The sequence below is a fragment of the Strigops habroptila genome, chromosome 21 (assembly GCF_004027225.2).
Source record: "Strigops habroptila isolate Jane chromosome 21, bStrHab1.2.pri, whole genome shotgun sequence".
NCBI lineage: Eukaryota > Metazoa > Chordata > Aves > Psittaciformes > Psittacidae > Strigops > Strigops habroptila.
Window position 1 is genome coordinate 4,882,592 of NC_044297.2, and position 20,407 is coordinate 4,902,998.

General features: G+C 53.1%; 1 protein-coding gene across 3 annotated transcripts in view; it reads left to right on the top strand.

The window, feature by feature from the left end:
* The first annotated feature begins 902 nt into the window (after nt 1-902).
* PEBP4 (phosphatidylethanolamine binding protein 4) overlaps nt 903-20,407 on the top strand; it is a 71,033-nt gene continuing 51,528 nt past the window's right edge. Inside the window, exons 1-3 of one of the 3 annotated variants that reach the window (XM_030510273.1) lie at nt 903-1,000; nt 6,048-6,178; nt 7,145-7,277. In XM_030510273.1, coding sequence (XP_030366133.1) covers nt 6,054-6,178; nt 7,145-7,277 — 258 coding nt within the window. In that variant the 5' untranslated portion in view covers nt 903-1,000; nt 6,048-6,053. The other 2 variants (XM_030510272.1, XM_030510274.1) reach the window with 2 other exon arrangements.

Sequence of the window (20,407 nt, forward strand, 5' to 3'; positions counted from 1 at the left end):
CACCCCAGGCTCTGCATATGATGCAGCCACCCAGTGACACCCCCAAGCCTCCCACATGTGCCATTTGCTGCTCAGGGAGAGGAGTTCATGGGGTGGTCACCCCATCCCTGCTCCATGTGATGCTATGGGTGAAGCTGCTGCTGTTTTGTGCATCGTGCTTGGGCTCGGGGTGGAGTTGGATGCTGCAGGGGCTGAGGCATGTTCCTGCTTGCAGTGCTGCTGGAGCTGAGGTTTGGGATGGAGCTGGGCTGGCAGGAGAAGGGGGGGTCCCTGTGTGCTGCTGCCAGGCTTGGGGAGCTGCTCCCAGCCATGTGCTTATTGCCTGGGAAACACTGAATGTTCCTCCTCTCCTGGGTGCTCCGGTGATGCCCATGAGGGAGAGGGGCTGGTGCTTGGCTCGGGGGGCTCACAGCAGCCCTGGCTCTGCTCTGATACCCAGTTTGTGCTGCACTGCATCTTCTGTTGGGATGTGAGCGCAGGAGCCTGCAGGCGCTGCAACTACAAAGGGCAAAAGCATCATGCATCCCCTCTCTGATCCCATAGCGATTCCTGCTCAGAGGATGCTGCAGGTCTGAACCCCGTTGTGGGGCTCTGACCCTTTCCCCTTGGTCACTCAGGAGCTTTTCTAGCTCTCACCTGAGCAGGTTTGGATTCAGCTTATTCTAGTTGCATGCAAGCTGAGGGCAGGTTGGGTTTCTGATCGTGTCTTTAACTCCTGATCTTTAGTGGCACTAGGCAGATTCAGGAAAACTGGAGCCAATTCAAGGCAAAATAAAGCTGTTACATTCCCTAAGTCCACTTTTCCCAGGGCCGGCCCCACACATCAATGCAGATGCAAATTTGGTGTGGGCTGGGACAAGTGCTGCTCTTAACTCACAAAGCCTTTGCCCTGGGGGTTGGCTGGGGCAAGGTGAAGATGACCTTGTGGTCACTCGCTTGGAGCTGGGAATGAAGCGGTTAGCCATGCAGAGAGGGAAGCGTGAGGACAGGCCGTGACGAGGTGAGAGGCAGGGCTGGAGGTGCCACAGGTTATGAATGGGGAGAGAGGATGTGGTTTTGTTGCCTTTGCTGACTGCCACGGAAAAAAAATAGCTGGAAATGGGCTTCCTTCAAGATAAAAGATTGAGGGAATTCCCCTGGCCAAGGCTCTGCCAAGTCCTTTGCTTCCTACAGTCTTGCTGAGGGGGATCAGTGTAAATGCCTTTCGGCTGTTGTCCAGGCTTTAGGAATTGGTTTCTAGGAGTTTCCCTATAGGGAAACTAAGGCAGGAGGAGCCCAAATCAGGGGGAAGTGCTGGACCTTGAAGCAGGAGCTGAGCTCTTTCTGCAGCAGCTGGGCTGGACTCGGGGGGACTTGGGTGGGACGATAATGAGCACATTTACTGCCCAGCAATGCCTTTGGTAATGCAGAGCAACAATAAATAGCTTAAGGGGGGGTTACAGGAAACCTGGAGAGGGGCTTTGGACAAGGGCCTGTAGGGACAGGACAAGGGGAATGGCTTTAACCTGCCAGAGGGGAGACTGAGATGAGCTCTGAGGCAGAAGCTCTTCCCTGTGAGGGTGCTGAGGCGCTGGCACAGGGTGCCCAGAGAAGCTGTGGCTGCCCCATCCCTGGCAGTGTTCAAGGCCAGGTTGGACACAGGGGCTTGGAGCAACCTGCTCTAGTGGAAGGTGTCCCTGCCCAGGGCAGGGCTTGGAGCTGGAGGAGCTTTAAGGTCCCTCCCAACCCTTCCTGTGGCTCTGTGAAACCTTTACTTTCATGAGCATCAGAGCAAAGCGACAGCCTTGGCTCAGTGTGAGGAGGGGACGGTTTCTAACAGGCTGTGGTGGTTCGCTGTGACTCACCACAAGGCTGCAGCGTGGAACACACTGTTCCAGTGTGGAGAAACAACCCGGTGCACGGCTGCCTGTGAGGGAATTGGGCCCAGCAATGTCTCCCTGTACTGTCCCTGCAGGCAGTTAATGGCTGGGAAGAGCTGAGGTCACTCAACGGAATGAGATGGGGATAAACTTGGATTGCATGAAATAAACCAGGTTTTTATGGGGCAGGGACTTGGTGCTGGGTGAAGTCGGAAGAAGCACTGAAGTGGGTTGTAAATGGCACTGGGTTAATCTTTAACACCAACAGGAAGCCTGTGGCTTGGGTGGGAAATTCCAAAGCTCAAACGATGTGCTTTTGGCTCATGTTGGGATAAAAAGCTGCTGTCTCATGAACATTTAGGGGGAATTTCTGACCTGGAAACATTTGGTTTGTGTTAAAGGCCAGCATTAAGTAAAAGCAGCAGAGCTGGAGGTTCTGCGTGTGTGAAAGCTGTCACAGCCTGTCCCATTGAACTGGTATTCCTTGAAATGCTTTGATTTCTGGTTGAGCTGTGTCCTAATGCTCTGTGTTCCCTGGATAAGGTTTTGGGACCTTGGCAGCAGCTTGTGAGGCTGTGGGAGGGTGTCAAATGGGCTGCAGAGGTGTGATGTGCTGAGGGACCTCCTGCAATGAGCCACCTTCTTCTTTCCTGTGCAAACCCTGGTTTTGTGGCCCATGGACCAGTTAATGTGGTGATTTGGCTTCCAACACATGTGGTCTGGGTTTCATGTGTGTTCTGTTGCAGTTAAAGCAAGCCCCAGGCCTCTTCCTTCCTTCCCTGCATTAATGCTAATAGAAAATGATGGTTTCCTTACCTATGTCCTCGCTTTGCCAACTGTGAAAGGCTTTTTAATAGCTTCTGGACCTGACTTGGTTTGAAAACTATATATATTGCATTTGTATTTCCTCCCCATGAACTGATAGTGGGACTCGGAGCATGTGCAGGCAACGCTTTGTCTCCTTGGGCTCCACATCATTGCTTCTCTCAGCTGATTAAAGAAATGAATCTATCCAAAAGCCACTGGTTGGATTTAGCACCTTTTGAAAGCTTTATTTTGCTTCCCAAATTGGGAAGTTGGGAGCCTCCTGGTCCTGTGACCTGGGGCTGGGTGAGGATGGGGAGAGGCAGGGAGCATGGTCCGTACGGCCCCATGCTGGGGCTGTCTCCAGCCATCCTCCAAATGAACAGTGGCTTTAAGCAATTCCTTCCTCTCCTTCCTCTGGGGTTTGGAGGGCAGGGAGAGGCCAAGGTGAGCTCTTGTGGAGATGCACCCATAGTCTGAGCATGGCTCAATCCCCAGGGCTGTGTTTGCTGCGCACCAAGGCAGGTCCATGTGTGTCCTGAGCAGAAATGATGAAGCTCAGATGCAGGAGGGGCTTTACAGCACTGTTTCCAATAGTGGCTTTGCATGAAGGCGTGAAGCACCCGTGTAAGTGGGGGGCAGGATCTCGTTGCGTGCAGGGTGGAAATCCTGGATGAACACAGCTTCCCCCAGCACTGCGCTGGAGGCTTCCCAGCAGCAGGAAAGACGAGATTCCTGCGGTCCCACAGTGCTTAGTCAGGAGAGGTGACATGCAAACACACTGGGGTTGCTGGGGAGGAGGCTGGCTCACGTTCTGCGCCCGGCTTGACACCACTCAATGTGTGTTTTCCCATGGAGCATCCCGCTCTGGAGGGGAAGCGGCTCAATGTGGGCTCTCGGCACATGGTTTATTGGCTCTCCCTGGTGCCGAGAGCTCCAGGCACAGGCAGGCAGCAGGAGGATGGGCTGGTGGAAGCTGCCTGTCTCCTGCATGGGTTTGTGAGGCTTGGAGCACTGGTGCAGGCAGGGCTGTGTCAGCTACAAAGCCAGCAGGGTCCCGGGTCACCCTGATCTGTGCCTGTGTCTAAATCAAACAGTCTGGTGGCTTCATACCCCTTGGGAGCCGTCTGACCGTGCAGGAGCTATGACTTTGCCATGGGTTTTATACCCTGGTGATGAAGTATCCAAGGCCAGGTTGGACACAGGGGCTTGGAGCAACCTGCTCCAGTGGAAGGTGTCCCTGCCCGTGGCAGGGTTGGAGCTGGATGAGCTTTAAGGTCCCTTCCAACACAAGCCATTCCATGCTGTGGATTTGCTGCTGAGGCTTCCTGCTGCCTTTTCAACAGGCTCCTGAGCAGGAGAAATAAAATCTTTGTAATTATTCTGCAAATAGTTCTTAGAAAGGCACAGTTCATCTTATAAAGGATGCTGCAAGAGATTGTTGCTCCCATGGGTTTTCCTTCCAGAGCATCCCCAGGGGATCCTTTTGTGCCTTTTCTGTCAGCAAACCCTTTGTGCTGATCCCATTTGGGGATCCTCTGGGGACGTCTCCAGATTGAAATGGCTGATACTGTCTCTGTGTGAAGGGCTTCTCTCTGCTTCTGTGCAGAGTTCACCTGGTCTGTGGCTTTTGCTGTTGTTTGGGTGGCCTATGCAGAGTGGTTACCCATGTTAACCACTGCAGGAACCAAGGGCATGCTTCTTGCCCAGAGATTGCTGTGACTGCCCCATCCCTGGCAGTGTTCAAGGCCAAGTAGGATGGGGCTTGGAGTTCTGCATTTCCCAAAGCCGCCTTCCCATGGCAGAGTCTCTAGGTAGCTGTAATCATTAACGTTAGGTGTCCTTTCCTGTGTGGCTCCCCTGGGATATCAACCCCTGGGCCTGTGATAGAGGATGTAAACCCCGTTTTGATGATCCTGACTCATGCCAACCAGTGCTCCTGACTCCATGGGAGCAGCATTACTCACGTGAGCCTGGTTGCATGCTCAGGGCTCTAATTATGGGCTTTGCCCACGTTGTAGTGTGGGAACCGGAGCCATTAGCCCCTAAACCCTTCAGATCATTCCCAATACATTAATGTTTCTAATTAGTGAAGCCTGATGCCTTTTTCCTCTCTGTAATGACAGTGGTGCTGGCACTTGCTCGTGTTCGCTCTGCGTGCTGGTACTTCATTATATAATGATACAGTAAGTGCTGTAATACCCATTCCCAACTGGCAGTGGGCTTTTCTGCGTATGCCTCACCCAGAACTGATGAGGCAATGGGGGAGACAGGCCAGTGCTAGTAAATACTTGGGCAGCATCCTTTATAGTGAGCTGGGAAGCTGCTGGTGCAGGGGGGGATTCGGGCCAGGTGAGGACCTAAAGCTGGTGGATCGATTGGGGACCAATCACTGTGGGATGAAAACACGTTGCCTGTTTCCATGCTCCTTTAGGGGATGAGCTGCCCCTTCCCCAGGCTGTGTTTTCATTTCCAGTCCATTCTTCCCCCTCCTTCCAGGGAAACCATCTCCACGGCAACCTCAGAACTCCAGGCTCTGCCTCAGAGCTGCTCACCCATCCCCAGGACCTAGCTGGTAAGTGCCTTGGCAGGGCCTTGGCTGCTGCTCTGAGCTCCTGGGTCCCTCAGGATGCTGCAGGGGAGGTGAGGGCTGGCGCTGAGCTCGGCAGGGAGGGGGGTACGTACACCCCATGCCCCAGCTCCCCTCATCCTCGACGCTTGGCTTGTGCTTTGTCATGGTTGTCCTGGTGCAGGAGAGGCTCTGCCCTGGCTCTGGAGGGGTGGTGGGTTCAAGGTGAACCCTTGTGCTGTTCCCATGCAGATGCTCTGCTGCAGGTCAGGGATGCTGGTCAGTGTGTCTGGTGGTGCAGCCATTGCTAATGGTCTTGGTTAGACCATGACCAACCCTGATGCCAAGTTTGCATCTTTCCCATCACATTGGAGTCCTGGGAAGAGCAGCAAGGAGACAGGGACTCTGTCCCCTCTTGGTGTTGCTTGCGGTTGGAGTGCAGCATTGCAGTGATGGCTGTGGTGGTTGTAGCTGGTCTGCTGCTGTCCCCGGTGTGCATCCCTGGTGCCATCCTTGTAGGTGGGCAGAAATGGCTCTTCTGAGATGGGGGGGGGGTGTCTTGCTGCAAACCTGCTGGTGGTCCCATGTTTCCTGCATGGAGCAGCAGCAGGAAACATGGTTTACCTCTGACGTTATTGGGGTTAATGATGTGGAACTGGGGTGGGTTGGGAATGATGTGTAAGGATGGGTGTGCTCTGCCTCGAGCTGGTTTCTGATGGGGCTGAGCTGGATCATGGCGATGGGGATGCTGTGGCTGCTGGGGGGGGCAGCACTGGGTTGCAGCTCTGACCCTCCCTGTCCCTTGGTCCCCACAGGGCAGGATGAAGCTGCTGGGTGCTCTGTTGCTGGCTACTCTCTTGACTGGCGCCGCAGCCCCTTGGCCAGATGAACCTTCCAGGACCTGCTTCTTCCAGATGCTCAGCGGCGTGGACAGCTTGTTCTGCAGGTGAGGGACTCCCTGTTGCCTCCAGCCATGCACTGCCCCATGTGTCCTGTCACCTCCTGGGACAGTTAATTCCACCATCCCCTTTGCCAGGGCTATAAATACCAGTTGCTTTCTTCCTTTGGCCGGGAATCTGGGCCAGAGCGGTGCCTGCTGCGCAGTGCAGCTCTTGTGTTCCGCCAGCTCAGGTCTTGGTGTCTCTGGTCACCTCAAGGTGTGCCCTTGTCTGCGCAAAGGCTTTTAAAGAGACTTGGAGCATCAGAGGTGACCAGTGGTTTTCTGTGGGGAGTTCCAGAAGGAGGAGGCTACTCCTTGGGGAAGGGAAGTGCTGGAACGGTTCATCCCGCAAACCTCGGGTTGTGCCAGAGGGATGCTAATGAGATGTTGGTGGCCTTGAGACTTGCTGCACACACGCTGTGGTACCTGACAGCTTGTCCTGGTGGCCCCTTTCTCTGTTAGATAATGTGGAGGGGAAAGTGCTTCAAGTAAGTTGGAGCTGGAGAAACTTGCCCTGTTACTGCACTGCCAGTACCCGCAACAGAGGAGGCTCATCCCTGCTCCTGTATCACAGAGGGGCTCAGTTCAAGCCACTTGTCTGTAGCCAAGGGGTGCGAGGGCAGCTTTGCTCTCCTCCTCCCCATCTTCAAGCCTTCAATTAACCCATATAGGCCACGATGCTTTTAAAGCCTATAGAGAATGTGGCCCATCTAATGTGAGCTGAGCCATAATGAATGTTTAAAGTCTTGCTGCTGCTTGGGTGAGGGAGCAGACCCTGTGGTTATGTTACAGCATAGGAGGGTGCTTATCCTGGTGCACAAGGTGCCACACTTGGTGGCACCAAGTTGGATCCTGCGTCTCCTGCCCAGTATTGCAACCAGACCTCAAGCCTGGCTGGGAAGTGGCCCTAGTCCCATCTACTGCATGGTGTGATCTCATCCTATGTACTCTCCTCTCTTTTTGTCTCTCCAGAGGGGATTTGGAAGTCATCTACCCCGAGCTGGGTGACGTGGGCTGCTCGTACATCCCCAAGTGCCACCAGTACCGGCAGCGGATCAGCAGGGAATGGGGCAGCCCCCGTGTTCGGTACCCGCAGGCTGACAAGGTGAGTCCCGTGTCGCTCCTGGGCACTGCTCTGTGCTTTGCTGTGTTAATTCAAGGTGTAGCTGGATCACAGGAGAGAAATCCATTGGGAAAGTGTTGCTTACACGTGTGTGTGCTTGGACTTTGAGCCTAGGCCAGGCAGGGAAAGCTGGTGCCTGCGCTTTGGGTGCTGGGGATGGCCTGAGAGGTGTTTGCCCATTGCTGTGTGTTGCTTGGTGCCATTGTCCCATGGGCAGAGTGCCATCAGCTATGGGAGTTAGTTATTGGGTGACTTTCTAAGCTGCTTTCCTGTGCTTCAGGGGTATGGTTTGAGGCTTAGCTGTGCGTAAACTGAAACTCCGCACACTACTGCTGATAATGGCATGTAGGGACAAGCCAAGGGGGAATGGCTTTAACTTGCCAGAGGGGAGATTGAGATGAGTTTTTAGTCAGAAGTTCTTCCCTGTGAGGGTGCTGAGGCGCTGGCACAGGGTGCCCAGAGAAGCTGTGGCTGCCCCATCCCTGGCAGTGTTCAAGGCCAGGTTGGACACAGGGGCTTGGAGCAACCTGCTCTAGTGGAAGGTGTCCCTGCCCGTGGCAGGGGGTTGGAACTGGATGAGCTTTAAGGTCCCTTCAACCCAAACCATCCCATGAAAACATTTTCTCGCATTTGGATGCTGTTTCTGTCGCGTTTTAAACTTTTCCTGAGCAACTTAAAGCAAACCCAAGCTTGATCCTGACGCCCCCCGCAAAGCCGGTCCCCGAAGCTGCTGTTGCCACTCGCTGCCACCAGGTGGCAGCATTGAACTTCCCGAGCTCCAGCGCTGGGCGCCGCTGGGTCCCCTCCTGGGTGCTGCCGGTGTCCTAGGGTTGTCCTGGGCAGGGGAGAAGGGCGGTGTCGTACAGGTCTGTGCTAGGTGCTGGGGTGTCATCTTGTACCCCCAGCATCCCGCTGTGCGCAGCTTGGGTACCACAGCCCATCAGAGGATGTGGTGGCATCAACCTTGTTCCCAAACCCTGCTGTGATCCTTGTCAGCGACCCATTGCAGCTTCCCCGTCACTGACTCCAACTCTGGTAGCTTCAGCCGTTGCTGATAAGGGAGAAACTCTGCTCTTGTGTGTCTTGTTGTTACCTTCAAGTGTTAAAAATCAGTTTTTCTGGCTGCTTCGTTGCCGTCTGGGAAGTCTCTTCCCCCTGTCGATCACATGGTTTGAAGTAAAACTTTCCCTTAAAGATGTCTGATTCCTCCACAAGATATGATCCCTCCTGGCAGTGGATGCTGTACATGGAATCACCGCTCACTCATGTGTGGCTTTCCAGGAGCTGGAGGTTTCCCAGGGATGTAGGCAGTTGCTGCTTATTGTTGTCCTGGAAAGCAGGGAGAAGGGAAGGGGCTTTGCTGTGGTGATGCTGGTGGATGTTGCTCTGTCCAGCAAATGATGCTGTGGGGAGGATTTAGGGGCTAAGCAGACCCAGACCCTTGGATGTGTTGGGCGGGGAGATAAAGGCTTTGCATTTGTGAACCTGAAAACAAGATGAGGCAAGTGAGCTTTGGCTTGGGAGCTGTCTGTGTGTGCCATGCTTGGGATGGGATGCCCACTGTGGCACTGGGGTGGGCAGGTCCTTGTGGCACCTGTTGCAGCTCCCATCCATGAGGGGTGGCTGATGGCTTCTCTCTGGTGGGTTTGGCACCGTTTCCTTCCAAGGTAACTTGGCCCGTCTTGTGCTGAGGAAGCCTCTTGAGGACATGGACCCCTCTGCTTGCCTTGGTTTGAGTACATTCCCTCCTCTGGCCTTCACCAGAAGCACCTCCAGCTCCTCACAGCCAGGAGCTTTTTGCAGCATATGAACTGGGGGGGGTAATTTGGGGCAAGAGGCTGGATGGCCTTGAATTGGTTGCAGAGAACTGGCTCTGAATTCCTCAGGCTCTTCTCTGTGGGAATGGATGGGTTTCTCCTGAACCCATAAGGATGCTTTGGGATAATCTTTTTCCCTGCTAAAAATCCCCCTGCAGTGAGTGGGAAGGAGAGTTGCCACATCCTGTGCCAGGGCCGAGGCGTGCACAGGCGATGAGGTTGCTTTTTCTGGTTTATGATGGGATTTCTAAGGTCAGGAAACTGGATTTATGTCTTCGTAATTCCCAAGTGAGAACGGGAAACCTTTGCTAAAGTTATCTCCATCTATATGTGATGCTTCTCAGCACAGTGGGGTGCTATGGCCCTGCCGAGGCTTGGTGATCCCATGGATGGAAGGGTGAGAAATGGGCTGGGCAAAGGGCTGGCGATGCTTTTTCCATCAGAATCAGCGGCAGAGGAGCTCAGGGTTTGAGTATGAAAACTCGTGTAGGAAGTGTCTGCTTCCCGTGGAACACTGCGTCTCCTGCAGAAAAACAACCACCAAAAAAAGCCAAATGCGGAGTGTTTGTGTGTTAGCTCCGGAAATACTCCTCTGAGTGGGGGGAATGGGACATTCCCCATCCTCGTTCCGTGCTCCTGGGGGCCACATCTCACCCTGCTCATGCCCAAGGTCTTTGCTCACAGCCTTGATGCTCCTTGGTGAAGGCAATGTCAAAGGGTTTGTGGGTGAAGGATGTCGAAGCGGGGTGGCAGCTTGTGAAGCTGAGCTTTGAGAGGCACCTACCGCTGCTGGGGGAATTAATACATCATCTTTTGTGTGTTTATAGGGGTTTTAATATCTTGATGCTTTTCCAGTTTTGACACTTGGCCATTGCAGCCAGCTTGATCAAACATTGCTTTTCCTTCCCGAAAGACCCATCTTTGACTTATTTGTTGTAATGAAAGCTGTGGTTACATCTGACTGCAAGCAATATGCTCAGGCAGAGGAATAAGATGATTCGAGTACCCTGGAAATCCCTTAGCTGCTGTGCACAGATACACAAACCTTCCCTGTGCATGGTCTGGGCATGGGGAAGTGCCTTTGCCTCAGTCTTGAGCTGGAGCAGAGCAGCCACTTGGTCTGTCCTGGTGTTGCAGAGCTCTGGGGATGTGAGATGCAGCTTTGTGATGCTGAGGATGCTCGGTCCTTGCTGAAGACCCCTCTAAGCATCAGGTAACACTCTGGGTGTCCCATGCAACCTCTGGGTAGCACCGCAATGATGCGACATGGAGCAAAACACCAATTGCAGCCATTAAAGTACGTTGGCATCTTCCCGAACACCCCAAGCCCTTTCCCAGGCCAAGGAGGAAGTGGGAACAGTGGTGAACATCAGTGGGGGGGAAACGCGCCCTCCTGGTCCTGCCTCAATATTGCTTTGCTCAACCAAAAATAAATTGGAAAAGAAAATTGGACATTGCATCAATTTGGGGCAAGTTTATAAATCCTGCAGCTAAGCAATCCCGATGGAAAATGATAGATCACGGCGCGCCCGCAGCCCCTGCCATGATGTATAGTCACATTACCCGGAACGGCGCGTTACATGATTCTGTTTTATTACCACTGTTGGTGGCAGACAGAAAAACGGATTACACTGGGGATCAAATCGATGGGAACTTTATTTGCTGGCCTTTTAAAAACATATTTCTGCCCTTTATAAAAACATACGGTAGATGCTATTGAGAGGAGTTGTCTGCTTGTTAAAAAGCAATTTACCTGCCGCGATGCGCTCGAGCTGCAGTTTAAGGCACTACCTTTTACCTGCTCGGCTGGATTTGCTTTTATCACAAGGTTTGACAACTTCCTTAGAGGCTTCTTTGGGCTTTGAGGAGGGGATAGGGCTTTTCTCTGGACAAGGGGGCAGACGGCTTAGAAATAAAGTGCTTTTGTCAAGGCTACAACCCCCAAACTAAACTTTCTGAAACTTAAACTGTATCTGCGAGACCCCTCTCCTGTGCAAACTAGTCTGAGAATGGAGCATCCATGAAGTGGAGCTGCTTCCCACAGCTGTACACATCACCTTCTCTCTGCTCTTCCGAGAACTGTACATGTTTTCATAGTATCTTAAACCATTCCCATAGCGGAATGAGCTGGAAAAGCAGCTGGAAAAGCCCTCCAGCCATGCAAACCATGGGATGATGGCCTCATGGGTTGTGTCAGGCTTAGCACAGTAACAGCTCTGTCCTCTTTGTGCCTAAACCCATTACCAGCACACTGGGGTGCTGCTCTGTGCCTGGAGGGCCATGGCAATGTCCTGCCATGCCACTGGGGATCCCAGCCCTGCCTCTCCCAAGAGTCCACAGCAAATTCCACTTGCTGGTTATGTCCCAGCCTTTGCTCCTTTGTAATACTTGGTGCCTGGCTTGGGGACAGTCCTGATTTATAAAGGCTTGTGCTCTAGGGTCTGAGGCCCATCAGGAAATGACTTGGATGAGGAAACCCATTAGCTTCACACAAAAGCAGGAGAAGGTCTGCTTCATCTCCTAATTGGGATGTGCTCTACTTGTGTCAGGCGGTGGTTTGCAGCTGGCTGGAAGAGGGGCTTTGGAGCAGCACTCAGGTTAAAGTCAAATCTCATTAGAGATGGCTTCGAGCAGAAGATTCCTGACAGTTTGTGTATCCTTGTTGGCTCCTGGAACTGTCTGGGGTTAAGGAGCCACCAGCTTGTTTTTCCCTCAGTCCTGTCTGGGCTACTTAAAAACAATGGTCCAACATTCCTTCCCCATGCTGTCAGCCAGATATTATGGGGATTAGCCCAAGCCCCTGGTGATGAGCCCCTCCCTTTTGCCCTGCTGGAGCTGATGCTGGTTTGGGTTCCCATGGCCCTGTGGCATACCAGCATCCCAGACTTCAGAGGGCTGCCAGCCCAGCGGCTCCCGGGTGCCTGGGATCAGCCTGGCTTTGAGCAGAGGGGTTGGTGTGAGGCCTCTAAGCTACCAAAAATGCCTCTTTGAGGGCTTAAGTGTGGGGTGTTGAAGCGAAACAATGTGTGTGCTGCAGGCCCAGCCCTGTCCTCTGCTGACCCAGGACCAGGCAGGGGCTGGCAGGCTGCAAGTGCTTCTGCTCTGGTGAGGATTTGAGCTGGATTGGGGTGGGATCCCCCTTGTGTTCCTCTGAGCAAAGCACTGCTTTACCTTCCGCACCTTTTGGGATGTGGGAGAGCATCCTTGGGGATGGAAAGCGCTAGAGAAGTGTGGGGTGTTATTCCAGGAGGGACTGATGGGACAGCTGGTGCCACATGCCATGAGAGCCCCTTTCCATGAGCAACCCTGGCAGATCTGTCACTTCACATCTGCTTCGTTACCTACATGTTTGCTGGACATTTAACCATCTTGGACAAACAATGTTCCCCTTCAGGCAGAAGGATGGGCTTGGGAGCTGGCAAGAACCTACAGGTCATCAAGCCTGCTCTCCTCATTGCTTATGTATTGGCATCCACCCGTGTGTGGGACAGACACTTGTGCCTATTTCTGCAGCAAAATGTTTGAAGCAGCTGATGATTTTACTTTGATCCCTGTAAACACTATACAGTAATCAAAGTTTAAGCTGCTTTGGATGAAATAATTGCTTAACAATCATATAAGACAAAGTGATTCAACAAATGACAATTAGGACTTGTGATATACAGAACAGATGCATTCAGTGTACCATATTATAATGTGCTAATACAAGATTGACAGCACAATAATAGGAGAGAACAGCCACTCAGCCTATAATTCCAAACCAAATGTGAGGCTGTCCACAGAGCTCAAATCCTAACAGGCTGTAAAATTAGAGGTAAGAAGGCACAAGTTTCACAAAGGCTCATTAGCAGGTTGGCTGTGAATTTGCAAGGAGGGGGGGATATTTCCTGCTGGAGAATTACTTGTAGGCTGCAATGCGAGGAGGAGGTGGGGGGGAACTTCACTCTCCACATGTTGGGAAGTGAGTAACCTGCATCTGCCAGGTCTCAAACAGGCTGTAGCTGGTGCTGTTCCCTGTTAACAGCCGGGTTTTGGAGCAGAGGGTTGCTCCTGTGCTGTGGCAGCATCCCCATCCTTGGGTGCCAGGGGATGGGATGCATCAGATAGTGTTACTGTACAGCACGGATACATGAACCAGACAGTGGTGTTAAGGACCAAATGAAATTAAGACTGATATGAACACAGAGGTCTAATGGGCGTTCCCCGTGGGAATTGGGCACGTCCCAAGCCCTAAATGATACTGATAGGTGACAGGGCCACCCTTTAGCCCTGTCCATGGCAATTAAGGCAGCTGGTTTGTGCTTGCTCTTCTCTTTGGGTAAATCAAGAGCTGGGGACGTGTGCAGGAGTGGAGGCTGTCAATCTGTGCTGCCCTGCGTGAGCGGGGGGCATGCTGGCACGTGGAGAGGCAGGAGCTGGGGTTCATCCTCCCTGAACCCTGCCATGGGCTGGATGTGCCAGGAGATGTGCTGCTCTCTCCTTCTAGAGCTGCTTTGGAGCCAAAAAAGATCAAAGCAGCTAATATTTTCAGCTTTGGTGACAAAACAGGCTTCAGCTCATCTTGTACTTTACACACACCGTGCACTTTATTCCACTAACATGTAATTTTATCATATTTTATTATTAAATAAACATGCCAGAAAAATATACTTCTTGTGTGTGGGGGAGGATGAAAAGGTTTGGTAATTAAAACTTCTATCCGTCAACGTTGAACTCCACGAGATAATTGTGTTGCTTCTGCAGATGTATACTTGGTATTGAATCACCCAGTTCTGTGTTCAAATCGGAGCCGCCGCTCGTGTCTGCGTGGAGCTGAGATGTGCCATGGGCTCTATGAGATTCCAGTGGGAATGGCCTGGGAGTGTGTGATTGTGCACTGGCCGAGAAGAGGAATTTGGCTTTTTGTGTTGGCAGTGCTGGTTTATTGGATGGGCAAGTCCCTGCCATCACAGGGCGCCTTTAGAACCACTTTGGTTTGAGCCTGTTAATCAGCGGTAGTGATTCAGGTGGGTCTATCATGAAGAAATAGGGATTTTTAGGAATTCTTTCAATTGCAAAGCGAACTGCATTGTAGAAGTAGAGGAATCTATTGAAAAACAACCTAAATCTGTTTTTTCCCCACCCCAGTTTTGGGATTTCCTTGGGATGCTCCATGTGCTAGTGTGGGTGCTGGGCACTTAAGAGCTTTAGCTGGGGTGACTCTAGAGAAAAGGCTCTAAAGCTCATCTCTTCCCTCATAGAATCATAGAATAGTTAGGGTTGCAAAGGACCTTAAGATCATCTAGTTCTTCCAGCCCCCCCTTAAACTCCCTACCCATTTCAGTGTCGAGGAGACCCTTAGGAAGTGCTGCCCCCACAAACCCACATGCCAAAGCCCATTTGGGCTTTCAAAGTCAGGTTCCACACTGTGGTCGATGGCAGATCAATGAGCCCTGAGGTGAGGTGTCACACTTACTGTATCTCCTGCCATCCCCAGGACCTGCCTTGACTCTTTCAAAAGGCATTAGCTGTGGTTTGGGTGGGCAGGAAGGTTTATAGCAGGAGGCAGCTCCTCTGGGTGCTCCTGGTACTTGTGCGTTGAAAATGGGTTTGTGGGGCCTGAAAGCATGTTTAATTTTAGGTTGAGCTGAGCACAGCTTCCCCTGCACTCTCTTCATCTTCCCTTGCATCCTCCCTGGCTTCTCTACGTGCTTCTGGCACTGGCTCCATGGTGGGTTGGTACCCAGAAGGGAAAACATCCCTTTTGCCTCCCTGCTGTTGCTGCACCTTGTGAACCCGGCTGGACAGGGACACTGCAATTCTATCATATTCCTGCCCCTGATCCACAGCTCCAGCCTCAGACCTTGCTGGGATTGGGAAAGGCTCCAGGACAAGACCTGGCAGTAGATTGGGTGCATTAGGGGGTCTCTGCTCCATCACCCTTTGCTTTCTGCAGAGGGGCCTGGGTGCAGCCAGGCTCTTGTGGGTCTCACTAGGATGTCATGAGTTCCTGAGGATGTGGATTTAAAATGTGGGAAGTGCTGAGTGCTGCTGGCTTTGATGTGGGAGGGCAGGGAGAGCCAGGAGGGAAGCGCTGTATGGGAATTTACCCGTAAAGCACCCACTGACCCTGCTGGAGCCCTCCCAGGGGAATATCCAAGTATCTCCTGTCCCTTCTCTGGGAGGGCTTGAGCGAGTTCTGGGCTCAGTTTTGGCAGCAGAGGTTACTGATGCCCTTTACACCAAGGTGCAGCTGTTGCTGGGTCCCTTTCCTGCAAGGAAAGCCACTCTGTCCTGCTTTCCCACTCCTGTGCTTCCCAAGCATCACCTCTTGCTCCGGGCGGCATCCCAGGGCGCTCAGCTTCACCGCTGGGCTCAGAGCATCCACAGAAGTCATTCCCGGGAGCCTTCCCTCCCCTGCAGCATCTTCCCCGGTGCCTCCCCGCCAGCACAGGAGCCTTTTCCATGGATGAGTAATTCTTCCTAATTTGGGGGCTCCTTCCTGCGCGGTAACAACCCCGAGCTCTCCTGCCTCTTCCCAGCTGCCAATCTGCGGCAGAAATGTCCCCCCTTTTCCTGGCGGAGGGGAGGAGATGAGGAATCTCGGTTATACAAGACGGGGTTGGGGCGACTATTTTGGATCCCTCCTTCCTGCCTCCGAATTGCAGCTTCGAATGTGACAAGTTACAAAACACTTGAGTCATTTCTCTCTTGCTGCCTTTTTTCTCATCATCCCCCCCACCACCACCACAAGGGTTTGGGTTGTTTTATAGGGAAAGAGGATAATCTCTCTGTTCCCCCCCTCCCCAAGCCCGGGTGGCTGCGTGCAGCCCACACGCAGGGTAACTCTGCTCGCTGTTTATGTAAGCTGCTCATGTTCTGCTGAGCTGCAGCGAGAGCTGTTGTCAATTCAGAGGAAAACCCACGTCTGCCCACGTAGGATCTCCCGAGCAGGGTTGTGTAACGGGGAATCAGGCAGCCCCTCAGTGCTGGGGGGGGGCTGGAAGAGCCTTTTTGGGGGATATCTTGGATATCCGGAGGTAAAAGAGTGGGAAAAGTCCGTGGTGCTGGGAAAATCCATCTGCTCTGATGGGCTGCGGGGAGAGGAGGCGGCTCGGTGCGTGCTGCTGCCTCTCCGCAGGGGTTGGGGATGCTCCAGAGGTCAGCACATGCACCCGAGCATCCACAGCGTGTTTTAGACTAAGGATCAGGCAACTTCCAGCATCTCCATTCCATGGGGTCTTGGGGGAAAAGGGACTTTGCTGGCAGACAAGATTCAGTGCTGGACCTGAGGAAGAGATGTGCGATGCCTCCATCCTTGATGGAGTGGGTGGCCTGACCCTGCAGCTCTGGGGGGTGAACAAAGCCTCGCTTTGGCACTGACACCAGTGGGTTTGCGCCAACAGGCTTAGTATCTGAGGCAGGGGGTTACATCCATCACTCCAAAAAGGCTCTGCATACCCCTGCATTATCATTTCAATGCTGCTTTCTATAAATACAGAAGAAGAAGAATTAAAGCTGGTGCCTTGTGTTGCTCCCAGCCCCTGAGAAACGCTCTTTCCCTTATCAGATTGGCATTCTTTACATTTTTATACATATTTATTCATGCAGAACAGAGTCGCCCTGCCACGGGGCTGCCGGGTGCACTGCTATACATAAGAATGCACCTTCATTTCCATCCCCACTACTTCCCCACAATTGAACTAGGTGGGTTATTTTTATTCCTCCTGTGTGTATATCTGTATTTGATTTCAAGGTGGAGGAAGGAGAGGAGTTAAAAAAACCACCCTCTAAATTCACCTTTTTTACTCCTATTAAAATTCCCCCTCCTAAATCTTTCTAAGCCATAGAAACGAGGCGCAGCACCGAGCTGCTCTGGAGGGGAGAGACGGGCCCGGGGATGAGGGGGAGGAATGTGTTTTGGGGCAAGGAGTAAGTTTATAACTATTTTTCTCTTAACCGGAGCAGTTAGCTGCGCTGCAAGCCATTCATCTTCTGCTTTAATAACTCATTCTCCTCGCGTGGAGATGGGGTATTATAGTCCTGGATATTGCTTTTCTTGGTATCGAGCATCAAAGAGGAATCCACGTTTTCTCATCAAATGCATTTTCATTGTAATCGAAATAATTTTCTGCTTTCTTCCTATATTTGGGGTACTAGAGCTCTCCTTCCCCCCAGTCCCTCTTTCTGGCCTGACATGTATTTATTTCTCACTCCAAGTGATGGTTGCAGTGCTGGCAATCCCAACTCCTTCCTTTTCCCCCTTTTTCCTGGTTGTGTGGTGGTTGAAGTGCCGCCGTTTCCCTTGGGCTGCCTGTCAGTAAATAATCAGATATTCTATGCTATATGCGATTAGTTTGCATCCGGGGGGCTCCCTTGCTGTGGGGGCTGATGCATATTGGGGGTACCACAAGGTACCCACAGCTCAAGTGCTTTTTGTGACCATTTCACCCTCGGTTGGCACTTTATGAGCAGCAGTTCATCCCCTGGGAGCAAACACTTCCCTGTGCAGCAGCTTGTGCCTGAGGTCCCTTCTCCCCCTGGGGTGTGATGAGCTTGCAGGGAGGTCCAGGGCTGGCAGGTCCCGGTGCAGTGGATGCGTTTGTGGCCATGGAGGGTTTCCTGGGAGCAGAGGGAGCTCTTGGCTCGCAGCTCCGCTGCTTCCCGCGCTCATCGCTGGGGTTAACATCGTTACACGGAACTTCTCCCTTTCATGTTCCCCTGCCTGGCTGTCTCGTAACTAATCATTTGATCTCAGCATCTCCACGCGGAGGTTCGGAGCCTGATCAGACACTGATGGGAGGGGAGGATTAAGCAGCGGATCAAAGTGGCTGCGTTGCGCGCTGCCGCTCGGGGCTCAAAGCAGGGGTGGCTGCCGGGGCGATGTGTACCGTGGTGGCATCGGGGACACAGGGCACACCCGGGGTCAACAGCGCTTCGTGCAGGGAAGCAGCACGCTTCCCCCTCATATCCGCCCTCATATCCTATTGCACGGCTGCAAGCAGCCCTCACCCTTGCGCCAGGCCTGGTGTCGGTGCACCGGGGGGCTTCTAGCTGTCTCCGGAGGTTTTGCCACATTTAAGGATGCTGTAGGCTGCCGCGCTTCCCGCACGGAGCCCACGTAGGTGTGACAGGAATTCCCTCATTAAACAAATATTGGGAGAGTGGGAGGCAGCAGCGCTGCTGAGCCCCCTGTGATGTTGCAGCCCCCAAAATGCTGCACCCCCAGCGCAAGCACACAGCAGCATGAATCAGGGGCTGGGGGAGCAGCATTGCACCCACCAGGTCTGCAAAACCAGAGCTTGTCTCTACTAATCCTCTTGTAATTCCTGCCACGCTGCGTGGACCTGGCTGCTCTTTGGGGGTGATGAGGCGGGGGGGAGCGGGGGGCACACGCCATGGGTCGGGATTTGGTTGCTCCTCATGGCTTTGCAGTTCTGCAGCTGCTGGGTTTCACCCCATCCCTCCAGGAGCCGCTGCTCCCGGGAGATCTCCCTCTTCACGGGCGCACGCGGTCGATGGATTTGCCAGATTTCTTCCAGCTGGAGTGAAAAGCCTGGGAATTTGGGTGGGAATGTGGCCGCAAGGGAGAAGCAGGGCTCTTGACGTTCAGGAAGCAGATTGGTTTGGCTGGTGTCGCTGCCTGCTCCCAGCCACCTCTGGGCTTGCTGGAGTGATGCTCCAGCCTCTCCTGGACCATCCATGAGATGAGCCAGCCCGGGCTCAGCTGCCAGCAGAGGGGAGACCAGAGCCCTGCCAACCTGGCACCTTTCCCGTTGAAAACGGAAGGAAGGCTTGGAAAATAGTGCTTTGGGAACCTTCTCTTGCTGGAATGTCACTGCAGGTGCCACTTGCTGCCAGGGTGCTGAGCCCAGGGAGATGCTCCTAGAGAGCATCATGTGCAAAGTCACTCCATCCCCTGCAATGGCCGTGGCCTCCACACACTTGGTTTTCTCAGCAAAGAGGCAGAACTGGGAGAGGAATACCTGCATGTGGATGAAGGAGGGGGATTCCTATGGGATGCCTGCCCAAGCCGTGCGACCCACATCCCTCCAATAGATGCCATTATTCCAGGAAATATCTTTATCAAACCTCAGCCTTGAATCTTTTCATTATCTGCATCAGGGTATAAATTGCACAAGCACTTAAGGGCTCTTCTCAGCAAAGGCCTGAGGCCACAAGGAAGGGCTTGTGGCTGGGGTGGTGGGCAAATGGCTTTTGCCCTCCTTGTGCCCATCTCCTTTGCACACACACACACACACATGCTGGTATGTAAAAACATGCAATTAAAATACCACCACACACACACACACACACACACAAAACCCCTGTGGCAGTCTCCAAACAGTGGATTAAATGAGGATGAAAGGCAAATGCTAGCTCTGGCAAAACCCTAGGAAAGGAGCCATCAGCTCTCTGCATCGTCCTGGGATTTCAAACCACGCCAATGAAATTTGGCCGCTTCATTTCATTCCCTGTCAATCAGCATCGCTGCTACTGATGCTTCCTCCTCTTTTTATATCCCCCATCTCTTTTGGCGATGCCCAGAGCTCAGTTGTATCCCAGCCAGGCAGCCCTCATCACCAAGCGATTAAATCATCGTACAGGGAAGGGAAAAAACCCAGGAGAGACGTCGCTTCTCAGACATAATAGTAAAAAGGGGGCGGCGGGGGGACGACGGCTCCGGCTCTATTTCTGCTCTGATATGTCCTGGCGCTGCCGGCGCGTTCCCAGCCGCTGCGCGATGCCGAGCCGGCATTCACCCGCTGTGCGTGGCACAGGGGTGTGCACAGGGGGCTCCTGCACTGTGCTGGCCTTCTGCAGCATCCCAAAGCTTCCAGCCCCACCGACTGGTTCTGTTTTGGTGCTGGACCCTGCCCTGCCACAGCCTTGCCAGGCTCCTGTGTGGAGCAATTGGGATTTGTGAATGTGGCCCATTGCGTCTGGTCCCTGAGCATCCTGGCCTCCAATCATCCCAATCTCTGAGCATCCTGGCCTGCAATCATCCCAACCTCTGAGCATCCTGAGCATCTTGGCCTCTGAGTATCTCAGACCTCCAAGCATCCCTGTCTCTGAGCATTCTGAGCATCCTGGCCTCCAAGCATCCTGAGCAGCCCAGACCTCCAAGCATCCCTGCTTCTGAGCATTCTGAGCATCCCTGCCTCTGAGCATCCCAGCCCCTGAGCATCCCTGCCCCGTGCCTTTCACAAGTGCAGCTCTCTAAAATCTAGTGCTTTAATAACGGAGCCCTCGGGCTCTAAAGGGACCATGGAGAGAGGGGGGGAAATAATTGTGCCATTGAGGGTTATCGGTTCA